At 42.9% G+C, this 22,268-nt stretch overlaps 1 protein-coding gene across 1 annotated transcript in view; it reads left to right on the top strand.

Annotated features, from left to right (window-relative positions):
• Positions 1 to 22,268, top strand: part of unc13bb (unc-13 homolog Bb (C. elegans)) — a 152,704-nt gene that overhangs the window by 38,136 nt on the left and 92,300 nt on the right. Inside the window, exons 4-5 of the mRNA XM_060908482.1 lie at positions 16,603 to 16,720; positions 16,958 to 17,081. Of these exons, the coding sequence (XP_060764465.1) occupies positions 16,603 to 16,720; positions 16,958 to 17,081 (242 nt within the window). The remainder of the gene's footprint in view (positions 1 to 16,602; positions 16,721 to 16,957; positions 17,082 to 22,268) is intronic.

Genomic DNA, 22,268 nt, shown 5'->3' with positions numbered 1-22,268 from the left:
ACAAGCTGTGGTTTTGAGTTATCCTATGTATAGAGAGATGTTACACGGTTGTGCAAAGCTATGAAGCTTATCTTCGAGTAGTGAACATGTATCGGGAGTTAGCAAAGCGAACACGAGAAGATAAACTTCAAATCTTCGCGCCACTGTGTAATGTTCTTTATATTATATGGCCACACACACACACACACACACACACACACACACACACACACACACAAAAAAAAAACCCCGCAAGTTAATCAAAAGAACTTTAATTTTGAACCGGTTCGCTATTTTGACAACGTGTCTAGTCAGTGGGAAAACACTGGGAATGATGTCATCAGAGTGAAATATCAGGAAATGTCACTCAGCCGCTTTGTAACCAAAAAAAAACGTACTGTAAAATAATGACACGGCAAGAAAAGTACTTGGAAAACACTAAGGACAGACCTGAGGGGGAAATACAAACCTTTCACCAAGTGCTCACTGCAAACTCGAGCATGCTTCGACTCGGCTCCCTTCGATTTCAGTGACCGGTTCAAAAGCCAACTTTCTCGACATCTTTTTGTGAAATCCTGTGTTCGTTCACCCTTTTGTAGTAGTTCACAGGGAACCCTGAAGAAACTTATCAGTTTCACGGTTTAATCGATTCAAACAACCTAAAACGACGCAAGCGTAAGGCTTTTTCTTTTCATGGGGACCAACCAACTGTTCTCATAAGGTCAAACTCTCATGGCCCTCCTATTATGGGTCCCTGTAAAGATGTTAAAAATGTAGCGTGTACATTTTTGTGAGAAAGGTTTGTTTGCCTCCCCGTGTCCGCGTGGGTTTCCTCCGGGTGCTCCGGTTTCCCCCACAGTCCAAAGACATGCAGGTTAGGTTAACTGGTGACTCTGAATTGACCGTAGGTGTGAATGCGAGTGTGAATGGTTCTGTGTCAGCCCTGTGATGACCTGGCGACTTGTCCAGGGTGTACCCCGCCTTTTGGAGCCTTTTGGGATAGGCTCCAGCTTGCCTGCGACCCTGTAGAAGGATAAAGCGGCTAGAGATAATGAGATGAGATGAGGTTTGTTTGCAAACGAACTCTCCGTCAGGCTGCTTGTTTAACAGTGTGGATACTGACGGATCTTCTTGCTCTATATGTCTCAGACCTGCTTCTTAAAGATGCACTGTTTCAGTCCAGCATGAGGAAGTACTACTTAATCCTCTTCGCACATGGATGCGCATAAGGCTGCCACCAGAGCTCGCCACTGTGGTCTGTAAGAAGCACACTTCTCTAGGTAACCCCAGGTCCATCCCTGCTCCTTCATCTCCTTTTCCACAGTCCTCCTCCAGGTCTCTTTTGGTCTGCCCCTGTTTTGCCGGCCGTCTGGAGTCCATCTGAGGGCTACTCTCTGTAGTGATGCTGGTGGCATGCACGGCATGTGTCCAATCCATCTCCATCGGCGCAGTTGAACTTCTTGTGTGATGGATTTTGTCGAAGATTTTGGTGCAGTTCAGCGTTGGAAATGGTGTTTGGCCAAAAGATTTTCAGAATTCTTCTGAGGCAGCAGTTCTGGAAGACTTCCAATTTGTGGCTGATGGTCTTGGTCGTTTTCCATGATTCTGAGCCATAGAGGAGAGTGCTCAGGACGTTGCTTTTGAAGAGCCTGATCTTGGTGGTGGTGGTGCTGATGTTGTTCGCTCTCAAAGTGCTTCTCAGGGCTGCAAAGGCCTGGCTGGCTTTGGAAATTCTTGCTCTGATCTCCTCCTCTGCATCGCCATTCCTGCTCATTTTGGATCCCAAATAAGTGAAGTGTTCTACATCTATTTTTTCCCCATTGATGATAATGGCTGCTTCCGTCCTGCTGTTCATTCTGAGGTGCTTGGTCTTCTTGGTGCTGATCTTCAGCCCAATCTGCTCTGCTGTACTTGCCATGGTGGTGATCTTGGCCTGCATGTCTTGATGTCGGTGTGCGAGCAGCGCCACGTCATCTGCAAAATCCAGATCTTCCAGGCATGAGGTGAGTGTCCAGCGGATGCCTTTTCTTCCCTCTGCAACTGTCTTCATGATCCAGTCCATTCCTAGGATAAACAGAAACGGAGAGAGAATGCATCCTTGCTTCATGTCACTGTTTACATGGAATGCCTCTGTCAGTTCCATATTGCAAATTACTTTTGATACAAAGTCTTGGTACAGCATCTTCACAATATTCACCTTCTTTTGGATGCTGACAAAGAATCCTCCACAAGGAGTCATGGTGGATACTATTGAAAGCCTTTTTGATAAACGCTTCTCCACTTTCCGTTTATAAGGATGTGGTCAATCTGGTTGTTGGTTACCCCATCTGGTGATGTCCATGTCATCTTGTGGATGGTTTTATGCTGGAACAGTGTCCCGCCAATCACCAGATCATTCTCTTGGCAAAAGTCACATAGCCGTTCTCCATTGTCGTTGATGGTACCGCAGCTGTGTCGCCCCATCACTCTTTCTCTGCGCTTGTTGTTTTCCCCAACTTTAGCGTTCAGGTCTCCTATAATCAGCAACAGGTCATGCAACTGTATTTCTTCTGTTGCCGCTTGTAATGGTTTGTAAAATTTATCCTTACCTTCCTCATCAGTGTCTTCAGTCGGCACGTAGCATAGTATCACTGTCAGCTTCGTGTACTTGGAATTGAATCAGGCCATAAGAAGCCTTGGTCCCAGTGGCTTCCACTCCATCAGGGTCTTCTCCATCTTGTTGCTGATGATCAGAACAACCCCTTCTGTATGTTGGTTATCTGATCTTCCGGAGTAGACAATAGTGTGGCCAGACTGAAGTTTCTTCTTTCCTGTCCCTGTCCATCGGGCTTCACACACTCCTAAGATGTCTAGCTTGTAGTGGTCAAACTCTTTCACCACCTGGGCAAGCTTGCTGGTCTGGTACAGTGTCCTCACATTCCAACGTGCCACCTTCTTCCTCTTCTTCGGTTTCAGGGAGTCCCCTGTCAGGATGACAGCTCCCAGCTGGGTATGGCTGTCATCTTTCATAGATCCAGTCTCCTGGCATGCTTCATCCCTGTCACCACTTGTAACTTGATCTCTGGTGTTCATACATGAAAATCCCTCACCTTTCGGCGAAATTCGCCATTTTGAAACCAAAATGGATGACCTACGTGAATCGTGTAGATCCGATGAGAAAAAAAATTGGGGGGGGGTTTGACCCAAAGGGCAAGGAGGTCGCTTCGCACCCATAGACAGTTCGTGCCGGTTTGCGCCTCCTCCTCCTGCTTTGATATTGACGCCATAGCGACGAGTACATCTCGCTGTGAAGGGCAAGCAGCATCATTTCGCACCTCTTCTCCTGCTGGCCAGAGCGTGCACACATCAGTCAGAGTGCAGACCAGACCACCAGAAGCTGGATTGAGTCATTGGACTGAATTTCCTACTTTTTTCAAACTTTCCTGATTGCTATCAAAACAAACAAAACTTCTGGCTTGATTACGTCAGCATTCAAAAGAAGGCGCGCACGTCTTTTGACAATCCCTGTGTCCGAAATTGCTCACTACTCACTATATAGGGCACTGTATAGTGGAGACGCCATTTTGTAGTGCTGTCCGTGCTGAAAGAAATCAAATTAAAAGTCTCAAATTTGATTTAATAAAAGACTGCAGCAAAGAAGAAAGTATTCAGCCTTGATTTAAAAAGAACTGAAAGCTGCAGGTACTTCCATATCTTGGCAGGCTGACTGGTATGCTGGGGCACCTCTTGCCAGCAGACCAGGATATCCAGAGGGAACTTGTGCGGTTCAGTGTTGACCTGACCATCCCCAGCTTCAAGGAGGGAGAGAGCATCGTGGAGTGGTGGGGTCATGTCTTCAACAAACCAGACAAGTACCCCTCCCTGGGTGCACTGGTTAAGTGTTGCCTCTCCATCTTTCATGGACCTAGAGTCGAGTCCTCATTTAGTCTGATGAATGATGTAATTGATCAAAGGAGTGGCAACATGAATGTGGAAACATTTAATGCAATACAGACGGTCAAGTACACGCTGATGTCCAGGGGGAAGACAGCTATGCAGCTCTTTAGAAGGGAGGACGTGAAGTTTGGGGAAGTGGACAGAACATTGTGCAAGAACATTAACTCTACAACAGCCACATACAAACACCAGCAGAGGGTGAACAAGGAGGAAAAGCAGCAGAGCAAGTATGGCTCTCAAGCAACTTGCAGTGCTCAGCAGGCCAAGAAACCGACTGCTGAAGGAGAGAAGCAGGCAAGGCTGAAACATGTGGCAACTCAGCGAAAGCGGGCCATGGAGACACTGGTGGTCCAGGCAAATAAAAGGAAAAAATGATCACTCTTCCTTGTGTGTTCTCCACTTTCTTCGTTCTATTATTCGCATTTTTTTCCAGGGCATAATTTCACTATAACTACATGTATTTGAAATTGTATTTGTACTGTATGTCCTTGTGCAAATGTCAATACAGTATACGTAGTAAGGAGGCTATAATATTTATTCTGGGGGAGGACCCCCCAAACAAAATAAAACAACACCAGAGGCCACGTCACCACTCGCGCACCCTTCTCACCTTTTTCACCCCTGACCCGTTTTCATGCCTGGGTGTTGGTTTCCATGGTGTGTTGGTTTCCATGACGCATTGTTTTTGATGAGGTGGGGTTGTCAGCCCCACGCTCAACCCTCCTCCTTTATCCGGGCTTGGGACCGGCAGGATTGCCTAAGGGGACTCCAGGCAGAGTTATGAGGAAATACAATTGCATGGAAAAGAACTAGCAAAGGGGCAAAAATGTATTACATAATGTTGGTTTTTCAAATGTTCCTCTGTTAGATACACCTGCAATTTGTTTTTCTCTAATTAAAAGGCGTAGCAATTTGAGTTAATTTAATAATTTATTAACCAAACTTTAAAAAAAAAAAAAAGTATGTTGCAAAATTAATGGTGCCCCAAGCGACAGACAGAGGGAGGCATTTTAGCTTCAGGTGCACCAGTCACCAGAGTGTGTGTGGATGTATCACACAATTAATTTCGAAGCATAACATGTTATGTTTTCCAGGAATGCATTGTTTGTTTGCCACACCTCTGCCATGTGTTGTATGCACTTTACTGGAAAGAAGTGGATTTTCCAGCATTTTCCAGTTTTCCGTCCCATCCCTGTTGACTTCCAGTGTTGTTGTTTTTTTTTTTTTTTTTTTAAATATCTAGGTCTTTATGATATGAACTGTTTGTTAATTTTCCTTACAGACATCCTTAGTGTGTAACCTGCTGGTTTTTGTGTTTTGCTTATTCTAGTTTATATCTCCATAATCATAATTACAACCCCGATTCCAAAAAAGTTGGGACAAAGTACAAATTGTAAATAAAAACAGAATGCAATAATTTACAAATCTCAAAAACTGATATTGTATTCACAATAGAACATAGACAACATATCAAATGTCGAAAGTGAGACATTTTGAAATTTCATGCCAAATATTGGCTCATTTGAAATTTCATGACAGCAACACATCTCAAAAAAGTTGGGACGGGGCAATAAGAGGCTGGAAAAGTTAAAGGTACAAAAAAGGAACAGCTGGAGGACCAAATTGCAACTCATTAGGTCAATTGGCAATAGGTCATTAACATGACTGGGTATAAAAAGAGCATCTTGGAGTGGCAGCGGCTCTCAGAAGTAAAGATGGGAAGAGGATCACCAATCCCCCTAATTCTGCGCCGACAAATAGTGGAGCAATATCAGAAAGGAGTTCGACAGTGTAAAATTGCAAAGGGTTTGAACATGTCTACAGTGCATAATATCAAAAGATTCAGAGAATCTGGAAGAATCTCTGTGTGTAAGGGTCAAGGCCGGAAAACCATACTGGGTGCCCGTGATCTTCGGGCCCTTAGACGGCACTGCATCACATACAGGCATGCTTCTGTATTGGAAATCACAAAATGGGCTCAGGAATATTTCCAGAGAACATTATCTGTGAACACAATTCACCGTGCCATCCGCCGTTGCCAGCTAAAACTCTATAGTTCAAAGAAGAAGCCGTATCTAAACATGATCCAGAAGCGCAGACGTCTTCTCTGGGCCAAGGCTCATTTAAAATGGACTGTGGCAAAGTGGAAAACTGTTCTGTGGTCAGACGAATCAAAATGTGAAGTTCTTTATGGAAATCAGGGACGCCGTGTCATTCGGGCTAAAGAGGAGAAGGACGACCCAAGTTGTTATCAGCGCTCAGTTCAGAAGCCTGCATCTCTGATGGTATGGGGTTGCATTAGTGCGTGTGGCATGGGCAGCTTACACATCTGGAAAGACACCATCAATGCTGAAAGGTATATCCAGGTTCTAGAGCAACATATGCTCCCATCCAGACGACGTCTCTTTCAGGGAAGACCTTGCATTTTCCAACATGACAATGCCAAACCACATACCGCATCAATTACAGCATCATGGCTGTGTAGAAGAAGGGTCCGGGTACTGAACTGGCCAGCCTGCAGTCCAGATCTTTCACCCATAGAAAACATTTGGCGCATCATAAAACGGAAGATATGACAAAAGACCTAAGACAGTTGAGCAACTAGAATCCTACATTAGACAAGAATGGGTTAACATTCCTATCCCTAAACTTGAGCAACTTGTCTCCTCAGTCCCCAGACGTTTACAGACTGTTGTAAAGAGAAAAGGGGATGTCTCACAGTGGGAAACATGGCCTTGTCCCAACTTTTTTGAGATGTGTTGTTGTCATGAAATTTAAAATCACCTAATTTTTCTCTTTAAATGATACATTTTCTCAGTTTAAACATTTGATATGTCATCTATGTTCTATTCTGAATAAAATATGGAATTTTGAAACTTCCACATCATTGCATTCCGTTTTTATTTACAATTTGTACTTTGTCCCAACTTTTTTGGAATCGGGGTTGTAAGTGTGACTCAGCTACAGTAAAGATTTTCATGAGAAAAAATGCAGCTTCTCGACTACACAGACAAAAAATAGCTTAACCATTGCATTGAAAGGTGGCACAATGTCCAGTACATGTTTAATTGATGCCACCTAGTAGTGTGTGTGGGTGTGTGCTTTAGTCTCTTCCTTTGCTAGCCCATCTTTCAAACTCGGATATGCTGCTGATCGAGTTACAATTTAAGCTGATAACATTTAAGCAGTCCAGTATGTAACAAGCCATATGCGCCCGTGTCTGCATTCACGCATGACTGCTCATGTGAGCTATACGGAGAGTGCTGTCACATTTCACTCAGCGCTACAGACAGCCAACAGCTGCATGGCTCAGTTTTTACTGCTGTGGTGCTGATGAAAGATGAAGTGTGTATCAGTCTACATTGGGGGGGAAATTATTCTGAGAGAACAAAGTTGCTGCTTATTAGAAGTGTATAATGTGACGAATGCCGTTTCACAATACTTAAGTACAACATGTGTATCAGAGTACATTAGGGTGACCATTTCCATAACACCAAAAAGGAGGACATTATTTGGACGGGGGGGTCTGGGGGCCCTCCCCCAGAAAATTTTGTATTTCTTAGATGCAATTTCCTGCATTCTAATCAATTTTAGGGTGAATAATGGCAAATCCCATCTGATTCATAGCCCTCAAATTTTTATGTAAACCTCAGTGGCAAGATTGAGGATTATTTTTATGCAAGTCACTCAAGTTTGGTGAAATCAACATCGCAATTTTGTAGGGTTAAAGATTATGATTGTGGGGGGAAAAAAGAGTAAGGTCAAAGCATTCATAGTATTTATTATAATTCATGTATTAGCTCTTAATTGGCTAGAACACAGTATTTATATTTATTAAAAACATTGTGGAGTTAACAAACCACTGAAATTAAACTTAAGGTGCTGAGTACCAAAAAGCACATTTGTAGATTCTCAAAGAACAAATAGGCAACATAACCAGCAACATTATAAAACGTTTTAAAGCATTCATAGTATTTATTATAATTCATGTATTAGCTCTTAATTGGCTAGAACACCATATTTGTATTTATTAAAAACATTGTGGAGTAACAAACCACTGAAATTAAACTTAAGGTAGATATAGTAGATGTGCATTTGCACTGTCATCCATATCCTAACAAGTTAAGTTGTGAGCAGCTGGTCTACCGGACAGACTCGTGTTGCCAGGGGGGCAGGGCACTAGGCACGCGCCAGGAAGATCATCAAAGGATAGAGCGCAACGCGTTCTAGAACGCAACGCCTCGCGGTGCGGAGTTCGCATTGCATGCCAAAAAACATCGAGCCATAGACTCTTTACTGTAGATTACTAGTGTGCAGCACAGATCTGCAGTTTCCCTACAAAACGTTATTCTAGAACTCTGCTCTTCCAGTCTGGCCAGTCGATATTATATAATTCTGCTCATCGTCTCTAAAAGGAGGACAAATGTGCGTCCGGCTTGATGTTGCGCTGGACGCCGGACAAGACATTGAAAAGACGGACGGTCTGGCCTAAAGCCGGATGTCTGGCCACCCTAGAGTACATGTCTTAAAAATATTAGTGTTGCATTTAAGGGAAAAAAAAACCTTGCAGTGACACTTTTATTAAGAGTCGCTGCAAGATTTTTTTTTTTTTTTTTCCCTTAAATGCAACATTAATATTGCAGCATTTCCTGCAGCATTTCCAGTGCATCCTTGCACTTTTCGACTGGGAACGGGACAGCTGGTTTCTCAGTGCAGTAGCTTTGGGTGGCAGGGAGATGCGTGAAGTCCAGCTTTTGGACCTGTTGCACAAGCAGCACTAGTTTGACCTCGAACATTTTGATGTGGGAATACATGTCACTGATTAGTTTCCCTTTGCCTTGGAGCTGCACGTTAAGGTGGTTCAACATTTCAGTCACGTCAGTTAAAAACGCAAGGTCCCATTTCCATTCTGGCTCGGTCCGCTCTTGTACCATTTTCACCTTTAGGCTGGAGGAAGGTGTTGATTTCGGGTAGCAGGTCGTAGAAACGGCGCAACACTCTGCCTCGACTTGACCATCGGATTTCTATGTAGTACAGCACATCCTCGTAAGCAGACTTAAGCTCGGAGAGAAAGGCCTGGAACTGTCTGCGTTTCAGCGCATTTTTCCGGATGTAGTTGACACAGTGCACAACCACCTTCATGACAGACACCCACCTCAGAACTTTGCAGCATAGCGCTTGCTGGTGAATCAGACAGTGGGCTTGTAGTGGGGGGGTGAGACCTCGTTCCTCGAATTCGCTGTTCAAGCGCCCTACTAGCCCTCTCGTTGTGCCAACCATGCTAGGTGCGCCATCCATGGTGATGCTGGCCAATTTAGACCAGTGTAGATTCAACTCCTTCCATTTTTTTGCAAACTTGGACAAAAATATCCTCTCCTGTCGTAGTACCTTTTGAGACTTTTTAGAGATGCCAGCTCCTCAGATACTTCAAAGCTTGCGCTAACCCCACGAATAAAAATGAGCAGTTATGCAGGACACAGCACGTCATTGCTGTCATTCATGGCCAAAGCAAAAAACTCGAATTCTGACGCTTTCTCATTCAGCTGGTCATACACGTTGTCCCCCAAATCTTCGGTTCACCTGGTCATAGTAGGTGCGGAGAGACTCACCGCATTGAGTGCATCCTTCTTGTCGGGACACACCTCCTCGGCCACAGCAAGCATGCATACTTTAACAAAGTCCCCATCAGTAAACGGCTTTCCATGGGTAGCTAGTAGGTGAGCTACCTTATAGCTAGCTCGGACAGCAGCCTGGTTGATCTGGGTTTGGCGAAGGAATACATTCTGTTGTGCAGCCAGTCCGCATTTTATCCTCCGAATCCTGTCTTCTCTTGTTTGCCCTCGCAAACTAGCATACTCTTTGTGGCGGGTTTCATAGTGACGACGCAGATTATATTCTTTGAAAATTGACACGCTTTCTTTACATACAAGACAAACTGCACGGTCCTTACACTGAACGAAAAAATAATCGGTGGTCCACTGTTCTTTAAAAACTCTGCACTCTCTGTCAGCTTTTCACTGACCGCTCGCCATTTTGCTGTCCTGAACACTGACAGTTCTCTGCGTGTGCGCTGCCTGTCACTGCTTAATCGCGAGCATATAACAAATTCGGAAAATATGAATAGTTTATTTTAGAACTAAATATCAATTTTTTTTTTTTTTTTTTTAAGATATTTTTTTGGGCTTTTTGCACCTTTATTGGATAGGACAGTGTAGAGACAGGAAATGAGCGGGAGAGAGACGGGAAGGGATCGGGAAATGACCTCGGGCCGGAATCGAACCCGGGTCGCCCGCATTCATGGTATGGCGCCTTAACCACCTGAGCCACGACGCCCCCACTAAATATCAATTTTAATTGATAAAATCAACAAAATACAAGATGCAGACATGTTATTTGCCAAAAAGCAATTAAAAAAAAATAGGCCATGGGGCGTCGTGGCTAGGGCGCCGTGCCATGGGTCCGGGGACCCGGGTTCGATTCCGGCCCGGGGTCGTTTCCCGATCCCTCCCCGTCTCTCTCTCCCGCTCATTTCTTGTCCTGTCTCTACACTGTCCTGTCCAATGAAGGTGAAAAAAGCCCAAAAAAAATCTTAAAAAAATAGGCCATGACCACTTTTGGGGATTGCCTCATGGGGCCGGTTCAAGTGGCGAGGGGCTGGGGGGCCGGTCAAAGGGAGTTGGCCCGCGGGCCGGAGTTTGATGACCCCTGGATTAGACTATATTCAAGTTATTCCACGAAATCGAGTCGTACATGAGCTGATAGCTGACGAGGCACGTAGCACCGAGTCAGCTATAAGACATGTACGATAAGATTGTGATCTGTAGTTGTGTGAACCTCTGTTTTTACGCTAATCGGACAGATCACAACTTTCTTTCTTTTAAAGTTTCTTAACCGATTACGTGATTTTTAAAGCGAACAATAGGATTGCAAAAGTGAAAATCTTCACCATCTGTCCCATTGTTCTTCCAAAAACAGTTTCAGGTCGCTCCGTGAAGGTGAAATTTGCAGTGGTTGTTGCAGCTGTGACGGGTTATTCAAACTTAACTTTGGCATGTGAAACTTTTGATGTTTGACATCATAGCAACACTTCTTCCTTCTTGCACATGCTCAGTTAAAAGGAACAACAGGATTGCAAAAATGGAAATCGTCCATCTATGAGCTATCCCATTGTTTTTTAGGACTTTTAGATTTGCGCTAAATGACCTGATACTTGACACGCCCAGTGATGTCACAGTTTGTGCTGGAAAAAACAGCGATATTTTGGTTCCAGTTGGGATCCAGCTTCTCGGTGTCCAAACCAATTTACATTTGGTTGAAATTCTCTGAACGGTTCGGAAGTTCTTCGAATGGTTTAAATCCCTCACCAAGACTGCTTTCTTCTACCTTTGGAAAGAAAAGAAAGCAAGCCTGCCTTCGCCTCTTTCTTTCCATTAGTAATGCTCAAAATTTGTTCCACTCCATTACTGTATGTCCCGCTTAGATTATTGCAACTCCCTTTTCATTGGCCTCCCGACTAAATCCCTTCAAAGACCACAATACATTCAGAACTTTGCAGCGAGACTCCTCACCCATACCAAACCATCTGCTCATATCGCCCCCATTCTTTCTCAGCTTCACCGGCTACCTGTTCTGTCCCAAATTAAATATAAAATCTTACTACTCCCCTTCAAAGCTCTCCATAACCTTGTTCCTTCTTACATCTCTGATCTTCTGACCCCTTGGACTCCATCCCACTATCTCAGATTCTCTAGCCATGATGTCCTTGCTGTTCCTCACACTAGACTCTCTACCTTGGGTGGCAGGTCCTTCAGTGCCACGGCCCCCAAGCTCTGGAAGACCCTCCCTCAACCCCTCCGTGACTGCTCTTCCCTTCCTTTCTTCAAATCTCATCTCAAAACCTTTTGTTTCATAAACACTTCTCCTCCTCCACTGCATCAACTCGCCACCCTTTCGCAACTTTTTTTTTTTTTTTTGTGCGTTTTCTTTGACCTATGTAACGGGACCTTGAGTTTGAGAAAGGCGCTATATAAATGTAACTTTATTTAAAATTTGTTGCGTGAACCAGAACCGAACCCATTCCTTGTTGGTGGAAAAAGGGAATGAGAGGAATAAAACACTCCAGGATGTGGTGTTCTCAGAAAATGATCAGTTTGGGCTGGTAACCGGAACTCCGTTTCATCACACCATGCCATCTTTTGGTTATTTTTTCCTCGAAAACCCCCCCCCCTTTTTTTAAATATTTAGTTATTAACAACTAGTAATAAAGTTTTATAGGAGTTGTTTAATATTGAGGTGGCTCGCCTGCTGTTGCACACTTGCTTAATATAAGCCACCTTTTAAATCTGATGGATTTGCTGCCTTTTATGAGTTAAATATTGATCTTCGGTTCTGGTTCTGTAGCAGCAGGCAGGTGATGGTCTGAAAGGCTCTTCAGAGGTTTCCAGTCAAAGTATCTTTTTATTGATTTTTTTTTTTTTTTAAACCTTTCCCTTCATTTATCTTGTTCTTTTATGAAGCGGGTGTCACTTTGTGGTATGATACAGTATTTGGAGCAGCTTTATAAAACCTCTTCTTTGAAGAGCCAAAAAATATTGGCACCCTCAGACTTTTTTTAAATTACTAACAGTTCCATGCCATTCGGTTGTAATGGGAGCTCAGGAAAGCCAGATGTCCCTTGATTGAACAGGTCCTTCTAGTGTTCCTCGCTCTCCGATAAGCATTAGGGCTAACGTAATAAAGTGCACGACTCCGTCCCCTCAGGGAGCAGCGCAGGGAACCAGAGGGTACTCTTTAGTTCCTGACTTGGTGAGCCAGTATGAGGATGGAGTGTTTGATCGAGACTATGAAGCACATTGGTAAGAAGCTTTGGATGAGGCTATCACCGATCAGGTGGAAATCTCATGCAGAACCTTCTGGAAAAGTTCTGGAAGCAGTCAGCCAAACCTGGCAGCTCATTCAACCTGTTTAGTAAACTGTGAGTCATTAGGGATTCAGCCAGATGCAGTCATGTGATGTTGGCTCAGCGATACTCCTCCGGTATCTCGGTCTACAGTACGTCCGGATTTCTGTTTTTGTGAAAAATGTTCATAAATAAAATGGAACCTAAATCGCATGCTATGTATGACAACAACTATTGATATGAGACGACGTCGGACACGAGAAAACGTTTCCCTAAATCTACATACAAAAGTTATTTCTTTTTTTTTCTCCCTACAGCCATGTTTTTCTTGTTTACCTTATTTACTCAGACAACTCTTGCGCTGTACGTTGTTTTAGGTTCCCACAAGTATACAGACTTATTTTTAGATTTTTCGTATTTACTTACAACCCCGATTCCAAAAAAGTTGGGACAAAGTACAAATTGTAAATAAAAACGGAATGCAATGATGTGGAAGTTTCAAAATTCCATATTTTATTCAGAATAGAACATAGATGACATATCAAATGTTTAAACTGAGAAAATGTATCATTTAAAGAGAAAAATTAGGTGATTTTTAAATTTAATGACGACAACAGCACATCTCAAAAAAGTTGGTACAAGGCCATGTTTACCACTGTGAGACATCCCCTTTTCTCTTTACAACAGTCTGTAAACGTCTGGGGACTGAGGAGACAAGTTGCTCAAGTTTAGGGATAGGAATGTTAACCCATTCTTGTCTAATGTAGGATTCTAGTTGCTCAACTGTCTTGGGTCTTTTTTTTGTCGTATCTTCCGTTTTATGATGCGCCAAATGTTTTCTATGGGTGAAAGATCTGGACTGCAGGCTGGCCAGTTCAGTACCCGGACCCTTCTTCTACGCAGCCATGATGCTATAATTGATGCAGTATGTGGCTTGGCATTGTCATGTTGGAAAATGCAAGGTCTTCCCTGAAAGAGATGTCATCTGGATGGGAGCATATGTTGCTCTAGAACCTGGCTATACCTTTCAGCATTGATGGTGTCTTTCCAGATGTGTAAGCTGCCCATGCCACACGCACTAATGCAACCCCATACCATCAGAGATGCAGGCTTCTGAACTGAGCGCTGATAACAACTTGGGTCGTCCTTCTCCTCTTTAGTCCAAATGACACGGCGTCCCTGATTTCCATTAAGAACTTCAAATTTTGATTCGTCTGACCACCGAACAGTTTTCCACTTTGCCACAGTCCATTTTAAATGAGCCTTGGCCCAGAGAAGACGTCTGCGCTTCTGGATCGTGTTTAGATACGACTTCTTTGAACTATAGAGTTTTAGCTGGCAACGGCAGATGGCACGGTGAATTGTGTTCACAGATAATGTTCTCTGGAAATATTCCTGAGCCCATTTTGTGATTTCCAATACAGAAGCATGCCTGTATGTGATGCAGTGCCGTCTAAGGGCCCGAAGATCACGGGCACCCAGTATGGTTTTCCGGCCTTGACCCTTACGCGCAGAGATTCTTCCAGATTCTCTGAATCTTTTGATGATATTATGCACTGTAGATGATGATATGTTCAAACTCTTTGCAATTTTACACTGTCGAACTCCTTTCTGATATTGCTCCACTATTTGTCGGCGCAGAATTAGGGGGATTGGTGATCCTCTTCCCATCTTTACTTCTGAGAGCCGCTGCCACTCCAAGATGCTCTTTTTATACCCAGTCATGTTAATGACCTATTGCCAGTTGACCTAATGAGTTGCAATTTGGTCCTCCAGCTGTTCCTTTTTTGTACCTTTAACTTTTCCAGCCTCTTATTGCCCCTGTCCCAACTTTTTTGAGATGTTGCTGTCATGAAATTTCAAATGAGCCAATATTTGGCATGAAATTTCAAAATGTCTCACTTTCGACATTCAATATGTTGTCTATGTTCTATTGTGAATACAATATCAGTTTTTGAGATTTGTAAACTATTGCATTCCATTTTTATTTACAATTTGTACTTTGTCCCAACTTTTTTGGAATCGGGGTTGTAAGTCATTTCAGGAAATGCAGTTGGCATTTTATTTTATACACAAGGCAGATTTCAGTTTATTTGCACCATCAGTGGTAGACACTAGCTACGTTTCTATGGACACTAATAATCTGATTCAAGCTCAATGCTGTTCACACCGGCTTTAGTTTTTGTCTTTTACCTTTTTTCATTTTAATAATGATTCTAGCTTTTTAACGCTTCTATTCAGAGTCTTTTCAAAAAGAAAACTGCTCTGTTTATGACTTTGCGTACAGCAGGAGAGAGCGAGCGAGAGAGACTTTTTTTGAGAAACTTGTGGAATACAAGGAAACGTCAGCTGGCAGAACAATGATTTTTTTTTTCTCCCCTGTAGATAATGGAGAGCAGTTCTGCTTTCATCCCTCGCTCTGTGTTGTAAATAAAGGAAACGAAAGCAGTGTGCTGGAATAACAGCATTTAAAAATTCATTCATTATTTATTTAGTCTGTCAATGGCCTGCTAAGTGCACTGAGGATGAGATGAAGCTCGTTCGCTGAAGGGGCGGGGCCGACGTGTCTCTTTATTGAAGTTTATTTATTTCTACAGTGTCCTGATGGTGAAACACCGAGAGCAGCAGAGAGATTATTCACTGATCAGCTGCTGAAGAGAATCGAGTCATGAAACGTTCTCATAGTGCAGCGAGAATGAAGAGCAGGCCGCGTCCCGAGATACGATTTATACAACAATCAACATATCAAAACTAACGAATCATGAAGCATTTAATCCTCTACGTTCAATATTCCACAATATTCTTCTTCCTTTTCATCCTATTCCTTTTTTCCTTCTCATTCTTCATCCTATTTCAGTTTCTCTTCTTCCTTCTCTTCTACCTATTCCTCTATCCCCTCCTCCTTCTTCTGCTTCTTCATTTTCCATTTTTTTCTTCTTCCTTGTCTTCTTTTGCGCTTTTGCTTCTTCACTCCTCCTGTCCCTGCCTCTTCTTTTTCTTCATCTTCCTTTTCATCTTCTTTACTTTTATTTCTTCTTTACTCTCCTCCCTGCCTCTTCTTCCTCCTGAACCATAATGGAGCTGCTGGTATCTCGGTCATTCCAGGGCTTCTGAGGATCGAGATCATCTTGGGGTGTGTGTGTGTGTGTGTGTGTGATGCTTGCTGTTTCTCCTTATGATGCACCTGCTGTCTTTGAAAGCTCATGCTCATGTTAATGAGCTCTGCTCTTTCAGACAGCGCTGCTCACTCCTGTCCTCCTCCTGCTGCCTTTGTCTGATCTCCTCCTCTTGTTCTCCGATCTACTGGAGATTTCCAGAAAGAGGGAAAGCTCGGTTGCGTGTAACAAATGTACTGTAGAGCGAAAATGTTGTTGCAAGATACTCAAAGGACAATCTTTATCACAAAATTCATATTGGTTTTGCTAACAACGTACCAACAGGGTGGCGTGATGAAGCAGAGTTTCTGTTCCTATCCCAAATGAATAATTGATTAACTTTCCTAAAACAGCATGTCCTGAGGCGTAATTACTCCATATCTTCCTTATTAATTGTAATTATGCAAATTTGGGTAGAAGCTATATACATCCCAGGTAGACCAACCTTCCTGCCAAAAAAAAAATTGGTGAAGAACCGTGAGAGAGAGCGTGAAAGAGAGAGAAACAATTTTTTTGTGAGATGTGGACGACGCCAGATGGACAGTGCATGATGGCATAAACTCCTCACCTGTCGGCCGGATGATGATGATGATGATGATACTGTAAGTGAATCAGTTGTACTGTGCATTGCAGTGAGATCAGCCGCTTGGACCTGGGGCTCATCGTGGAGGTTTGGAATAAAGGTCTCATCTGGGACACCATGCTGGGGACGGTGTGGATCCCTCTCAAAAGCATCTGCCACTCGGAAGAGGCAAGTACAGCCACACGCATACAGAGAGCTGTGTGGACAGGAAGAAAATGTACAGGAGTGCTTAACAGTTAAAGAAATCCTCAGTGTCCGGAGCATTGAGTAGCTTCCCCCCCCAAAGTTATGCACATATTGGCTGGTTTGTTTGGTTTAAATAAAGATGCACTTTACTTCACTTCATCCATGAGTTCCTCCTAATGCTGATCTCACTGATAGAACTTTTTTTTCCTCTCTCTTTAGGAAGGTCCTGGAGAATGGACGTTTTTACACTCGGAGGTTTTAATGAAGGCAGATGAAATCTACGGCACCAAGAACCCGACGCCTCACAGAGTTCTCCTGGACACCCGCTTCGAGCTTCCCTTTGGTGAGACGCCCAGTTTATATTTGTGCTGTGTGCAGTGTTGCCAGATACTGCTGACGTTTTCCAGCCCAAAATATGTTCAAAACCTGCCAAAATGCACTTAAAACCGCCCAATCTGGCAACACTGGCTGTGTGTCTGTCTCTCTCTCTCTCCTCTCTCTCTGAGTGGGTTACCCATGTGGTAGTGGTTTCTTCTACTACTTTTTTCTCCTTCCTTCTTTCTCCTCCTCCTCCTCAAAACTCCGTTGTGTCCTGGAACAAAATATTCTATCGTATGTTACTATTCTTGTCCCGGGTGTCTGGGTTACTGATTTTGTCCACCCCTGAGCTAGCATGTGCGAACAGCATGCATGTATGTTATGGAGGCAGTTTAAAAAAAAAAAAAATACCCTTCATCCAGAAGTAGTGAAATCTGATGTGCACACACTGTCATGGTGACAGACAGCCAACTATACGGAGTGTGAAAGTGCTACTGGAGTGTGTGTTGTGCCCTAACCCAAGCATCCACACACGCTGAAGTGGGTAAAGGCAATAAATTTTTTTTGGTAGATTACAAAATGATAATTTGATGCATTCTGTTTTAAGGATGAATTGAAAAAAGTTCTGCCTGCCTTAAAACAGTGTTTTATGTATGTTCAATGACATTTCTATAGAACATCAGCTAAGATCTTCTCATTCCTGTTTAACCATAAAACCTCAAGCGGTTATGGTTCATTGACGTCACACTGGAATCCTTGTGGATCAGTGAGCATCTGCTCCTTCTGCTTCTTCTTCCCTGTCTGACGCTTGCTCTCCATTATCCATGATGGATTTTTTTTTTCTTAATTATTGATTTGATTAAATGTCATCAAGGTTGAACGAGTTTCCGAAAGTCAGCATGCCTCTTCAAGGCTGAAAGAACTTGCAACTGACCTTGTAAATCTTGTTTGCTCATTCATTGATTAGGTTATATATGGAGAAAAAAAATTTCTAATTTTTCACTGGAGTATATTTTTCCGTGTCTCTAAGCGGAATGAGTTTTGACGACAGCTCTGTAGAATTGTAGGTGATTTCAAAGTCTTAATAATCGATGGTTTATGGCTAGGACATGTCAAGATGGTCATGAGTTCTAAAGTAGTTGCTTGTGTAACCAAGGTTTCATTCTTTTCCATCTCTGCCTCTTCTGAACTTACTCTTCCTAGGTCCAGTGCCTGCAGTTCAGTGTTTTAGTTCCCAGAGCCAACGAGAGCTCGTTTTTGTCCAGAAAAGTAAATGTTATCACTTGAACTGATTCTTGTCCTGTCTTTTCTGGACAATGAAGATGTAGGTTCAGTCAAATGTCACCAAGTTAGACCTACTACACTGTCATTTAGCAAATAATGTTAACCAAACATGCGTCTGTTGCTCAACCTTCTAAAACCCCTGATCTTGATTCTGTGCCCAAGCCTGTCCTGGATGTTCCAGAGCTTGCCTTGAGCATTATAAGGGTTGGACTTGAAGCTGTGCACCATACAGATTCTTCCTTAAAGTGTCAAGCCTTTGCAGCATTTCATCATTTTCTTGTTCTAGATATCCAAGTTCTGTAGCTCTAGAGAGCGATGATGTGGTTCCTGCTATACATCACATTGCATGCTCCAACAGTTCTTTTGTTGATGCCTCCTGCTCCTTTCCATCTTTGTATCCTGCTTTAGGAGAGCCATTTGAACATGTCTTTTGGATTGTTGAGGTCCTTTGCTTCAATCAAAACCTGGTCATCAGTATCTATTGACAGTTATGCATGTTGCCACCAGATATCCAGAAGCTCTTCTGCTCCACGGACTTCATGCTAAGCCTACCATCCAAGCATTAGTTTGATTGGAGATTGTTTCTACTTTTGGGTTGCCAAAAGTTATGTGAACCGACCAAGGATTGGATGTTCTGTCCAAGATCTTCTCCAAAGTACCAGCTCTGCATTAAAGGCGTCGTGCGGTAATTTCAGCAATCAGGCTATATCATGTGTCAAAATGTCGGGTTTGGTGGGTTATTCAAGCCCCTCGGTTTCCCGCGATCTCAGTGTCACGATGCGCCCGCTACAAGCATTTAAAGTTGACGCGCACAGCCAAATTTAGGCAGCCAGCCGTTAACTAGGCCAACTTATGTGTGACGTCATACCAGTAATCTCCCTTGGGTGATGCTGGCCTGTCGCCATGTTTTCTCTATAGCGTGCGTTTACCAGAGTTGTTTACATTGCGGATTTTGTGGATTTATTCAGTTTGTGGATAGTTTTGAACACTCAAAACACTGAAATGATGTATTAATATTCTGTGATACAAAATGCCTAATCGGTGTATTGTGTTTGGCTGTAACAATGAGCCCCAGCCAGGAATTGCCTTACACGAATTTCCCACTGACAAGACAGTTCAAGAAGTTTCACAAAACTCCAATTAAACCTCCATGATCTTGCAATATTATGTACAACACCCCATGTCGCTTTTAATAGGTCTAAGATCATCATGGGAGAGCAAAATAGATCTATAGGATAGAAACCAAAAGGCCAAATTTGGACTTGTGTCCAAATTTTACAATGATTTATGCCACAGAGCTGCCTTTAACTAATAATTATCACTTATTACTGACGATTGTACATTTACTAAACAGTACAATACAAAGCTCAATACTCCCAGCCTATAACATACTGAATATCAAGTTAAAATCAACTGCAATAAAAGGAAAATGATGAAAACTGGAATATCAAGGGGTCTACTGTATCAGAAGGCCCACTGCATTTCGCGAGATCGCAAGCTGTCAAGTTGCTAGAATTCAATCTTTCTAGCTATACTTTCACCCCTACAGCTATCAGTATTACACATAATCATAGATTAATCACACAGCATTCTAATTCAAGTGAAAATGGTCTTTAAAAATACACACAAGTAGTGATTTAGTCAGAGAAACCAACCAAAACAATTCTTCAAGTCGCCGGTCTTCTTCATTTCTGTCGTCGTCAGAACTGTCCTCATTTTCTTCTGAAGATGAGCGCTCGGGTTCAAATCTGTAAGGCTGGATACCACCAGGACATTCAGCTGACAAAATCTCTACTTGTGGGCCATTTTCTTCTTCTGTATCGCTAAAATCAAAGCTAATTTCCTCAGCATCGCTACTATTTTCTGGTGTGTCCGCCATTGCAACTGCACCGAGTGGTTACTGGTATGACGTCACGCAGCTGTTCCATTGACCGAGAGGGGGCGCTGCGAACGTGGGAAATTTCAAGTGATGGGCATGACCAAATAAGGACCGATTACAACCGCGGGAAGCTTTTGAAAAATCGACGGTCAATTTATTTCGAATCTCGAAAGCATTCTGGTGCAGAATAATGCGACTTTTATCGCCACTGCGTGACGCCTTTAAGGCCAATGTATTGAGCACGAATCCCAAGAAGCAGTAAAACGTTCTCTTCAAGGGGAAACTGTTAAAATTGGAGTTATGTGAAAAGATGTAAGGAGCCGGAATGCTCTCTGGAGAATAAAACCCGGTCTCATGAACATTGACAAAGCTGTAGCATTTTTAGCTCATCTAGCCATAGGCCAGGCCGGATGAGCTTATGCAATCATGCATCCATCGTTCATTTGTCCACAATTTACAGAAATCCTACAGGATTGATCGGATTTCAATCAAACTCGCATACAATGTTCCCCAGGTGGGTGTGCATAAAAGTGGTCAAGACAGTGGCACCACTCATCACATTTATGATTTTTATGGGCATCTGGAATTTTCGGGTGACTCATCACATTATACCACCAGGTGGCGCCACCTGCCATGGATGCGGCTACACAGGGGTCACATGCAATTTTACGAAAATTGCTACTCCTCCTACAGGAGTGATAAGATTTTGATCAAACTCGTATGGAATGTTCCCCAGGTTGGTGTGTGTAAAACTTGTCAAGATGGTGGTGCCACCTGTCATTTTTACGATTTTATGGGCGTCTGAAATTTTTGGGTGACTCGTCACATTAAACGCTACTGTTTGTAAACCGCTGGGACGTTTTCACTGAAACTCACCCAGAAGACTCAAGACGTATTCCAACAAGAATTGTTCATCAGGTGGCGCCACCTGCCATGGATGAGGCTACACGGGGGTCATATGCAATTTCACAAAAATCGCTACTCCTCCTACAGGAGTGATTGGATTTCAAACTCGCGCACACACACATGGCCGGTATGAGCTCCAGCATCATTAAGGCTATTTTATTTTTAATGGCGTGCGTGTGTGTGTGTGTGTGAGATGTACATTTTGGCGTTAAAGCTTTCTTTGCTAATTCTCGTTGTTGGGTTTCATAGCCCAGGCTCGGTCAGTGATTGATCCCATTCATAAAGCTGCCCGTTTTATCTGAGCTCTTTGAAGCTGTCCTTCAGTGGCTGCTCATGCCTTCAAAGGCTGGTGATGTGATGCAGAAACACACAGCGTTGATTCACTTTACTGTTTCTGTTCACTGTCGCTGAGCAGGTAGATTAAAAAAATAAAGTTTAAACCAGGTGTAATTACAATCTCTGCTCAAAACTACTTCTATTTTTCTGGTTATTCAATAAGGAATATAAAGTGTTGGGATGGTGTCATGAAGCAGAATTGCTAATTCCACTCTGAAATGGCTTATTTTTCTGTTGGAGCATATAATGAAAGTTTTCCAAGAATTACAATGTATTGTTTGTTAAATAGTGACACTTTTGAAATTTTTATCCATTTATAATTCCATTTGGTGGTTTTGTTTTGGTTCATCCCTCTGGGAACACTGAAGGTTCTTTGTAGAACCCATCAGAGAACGTTTCAGGTGGTATCTCCAGAAGAATAATCGTCTTCATGATCTATCAGTATGGCGTGGAATTTAAATTTCATATTCACACTTATTGGAACATGTTAAACATTTCTCAAGCTTCATGTGTTAATGGAAACCTCCTCACTTGACATACTTGTATGTTGAGTATTACGTTTTTTTGGCTCAGCGTTTGGCTGAAACCTATAGAGACACCGGTCTGTATGAGTATATTTAATAATGTAAGATGGTCATTGGCGTGGCAGCCTCAGGTAGCAATTCTACAGTCGTGGTGTGGTGCCACTGCATACTGACTATGTACAGTACCAGTCAAAAGTTTGGAAACCCCTTCAAATTCAATGTTTTTTTTTTTTTTTCTTTATTTTAATTAACTAAAAGACACTGTCTTAAAGGCACGGTGGTG

Source organism: Neoarius graeffei, chromosome 25, assembly GCF_027579695.1.
Source record: "Neoarius graeffei isolate fNeoGra1 chromosome 25, fNeoGra1.pri, whole genome shotgun sequence".
NCBI classification, from domain to species: domain Eukaryota; kingdom Metazoa; phylum Chordata; class Actinopteri; order Siluriformes; family Ariidae; genus Neoarius; species Neoarius graeffei.
The sequence above is the reverse complement of the archived record's forward strand: the minus strand, read 5'-3'. Positions and strand labels throughout refer to the sequence as shown.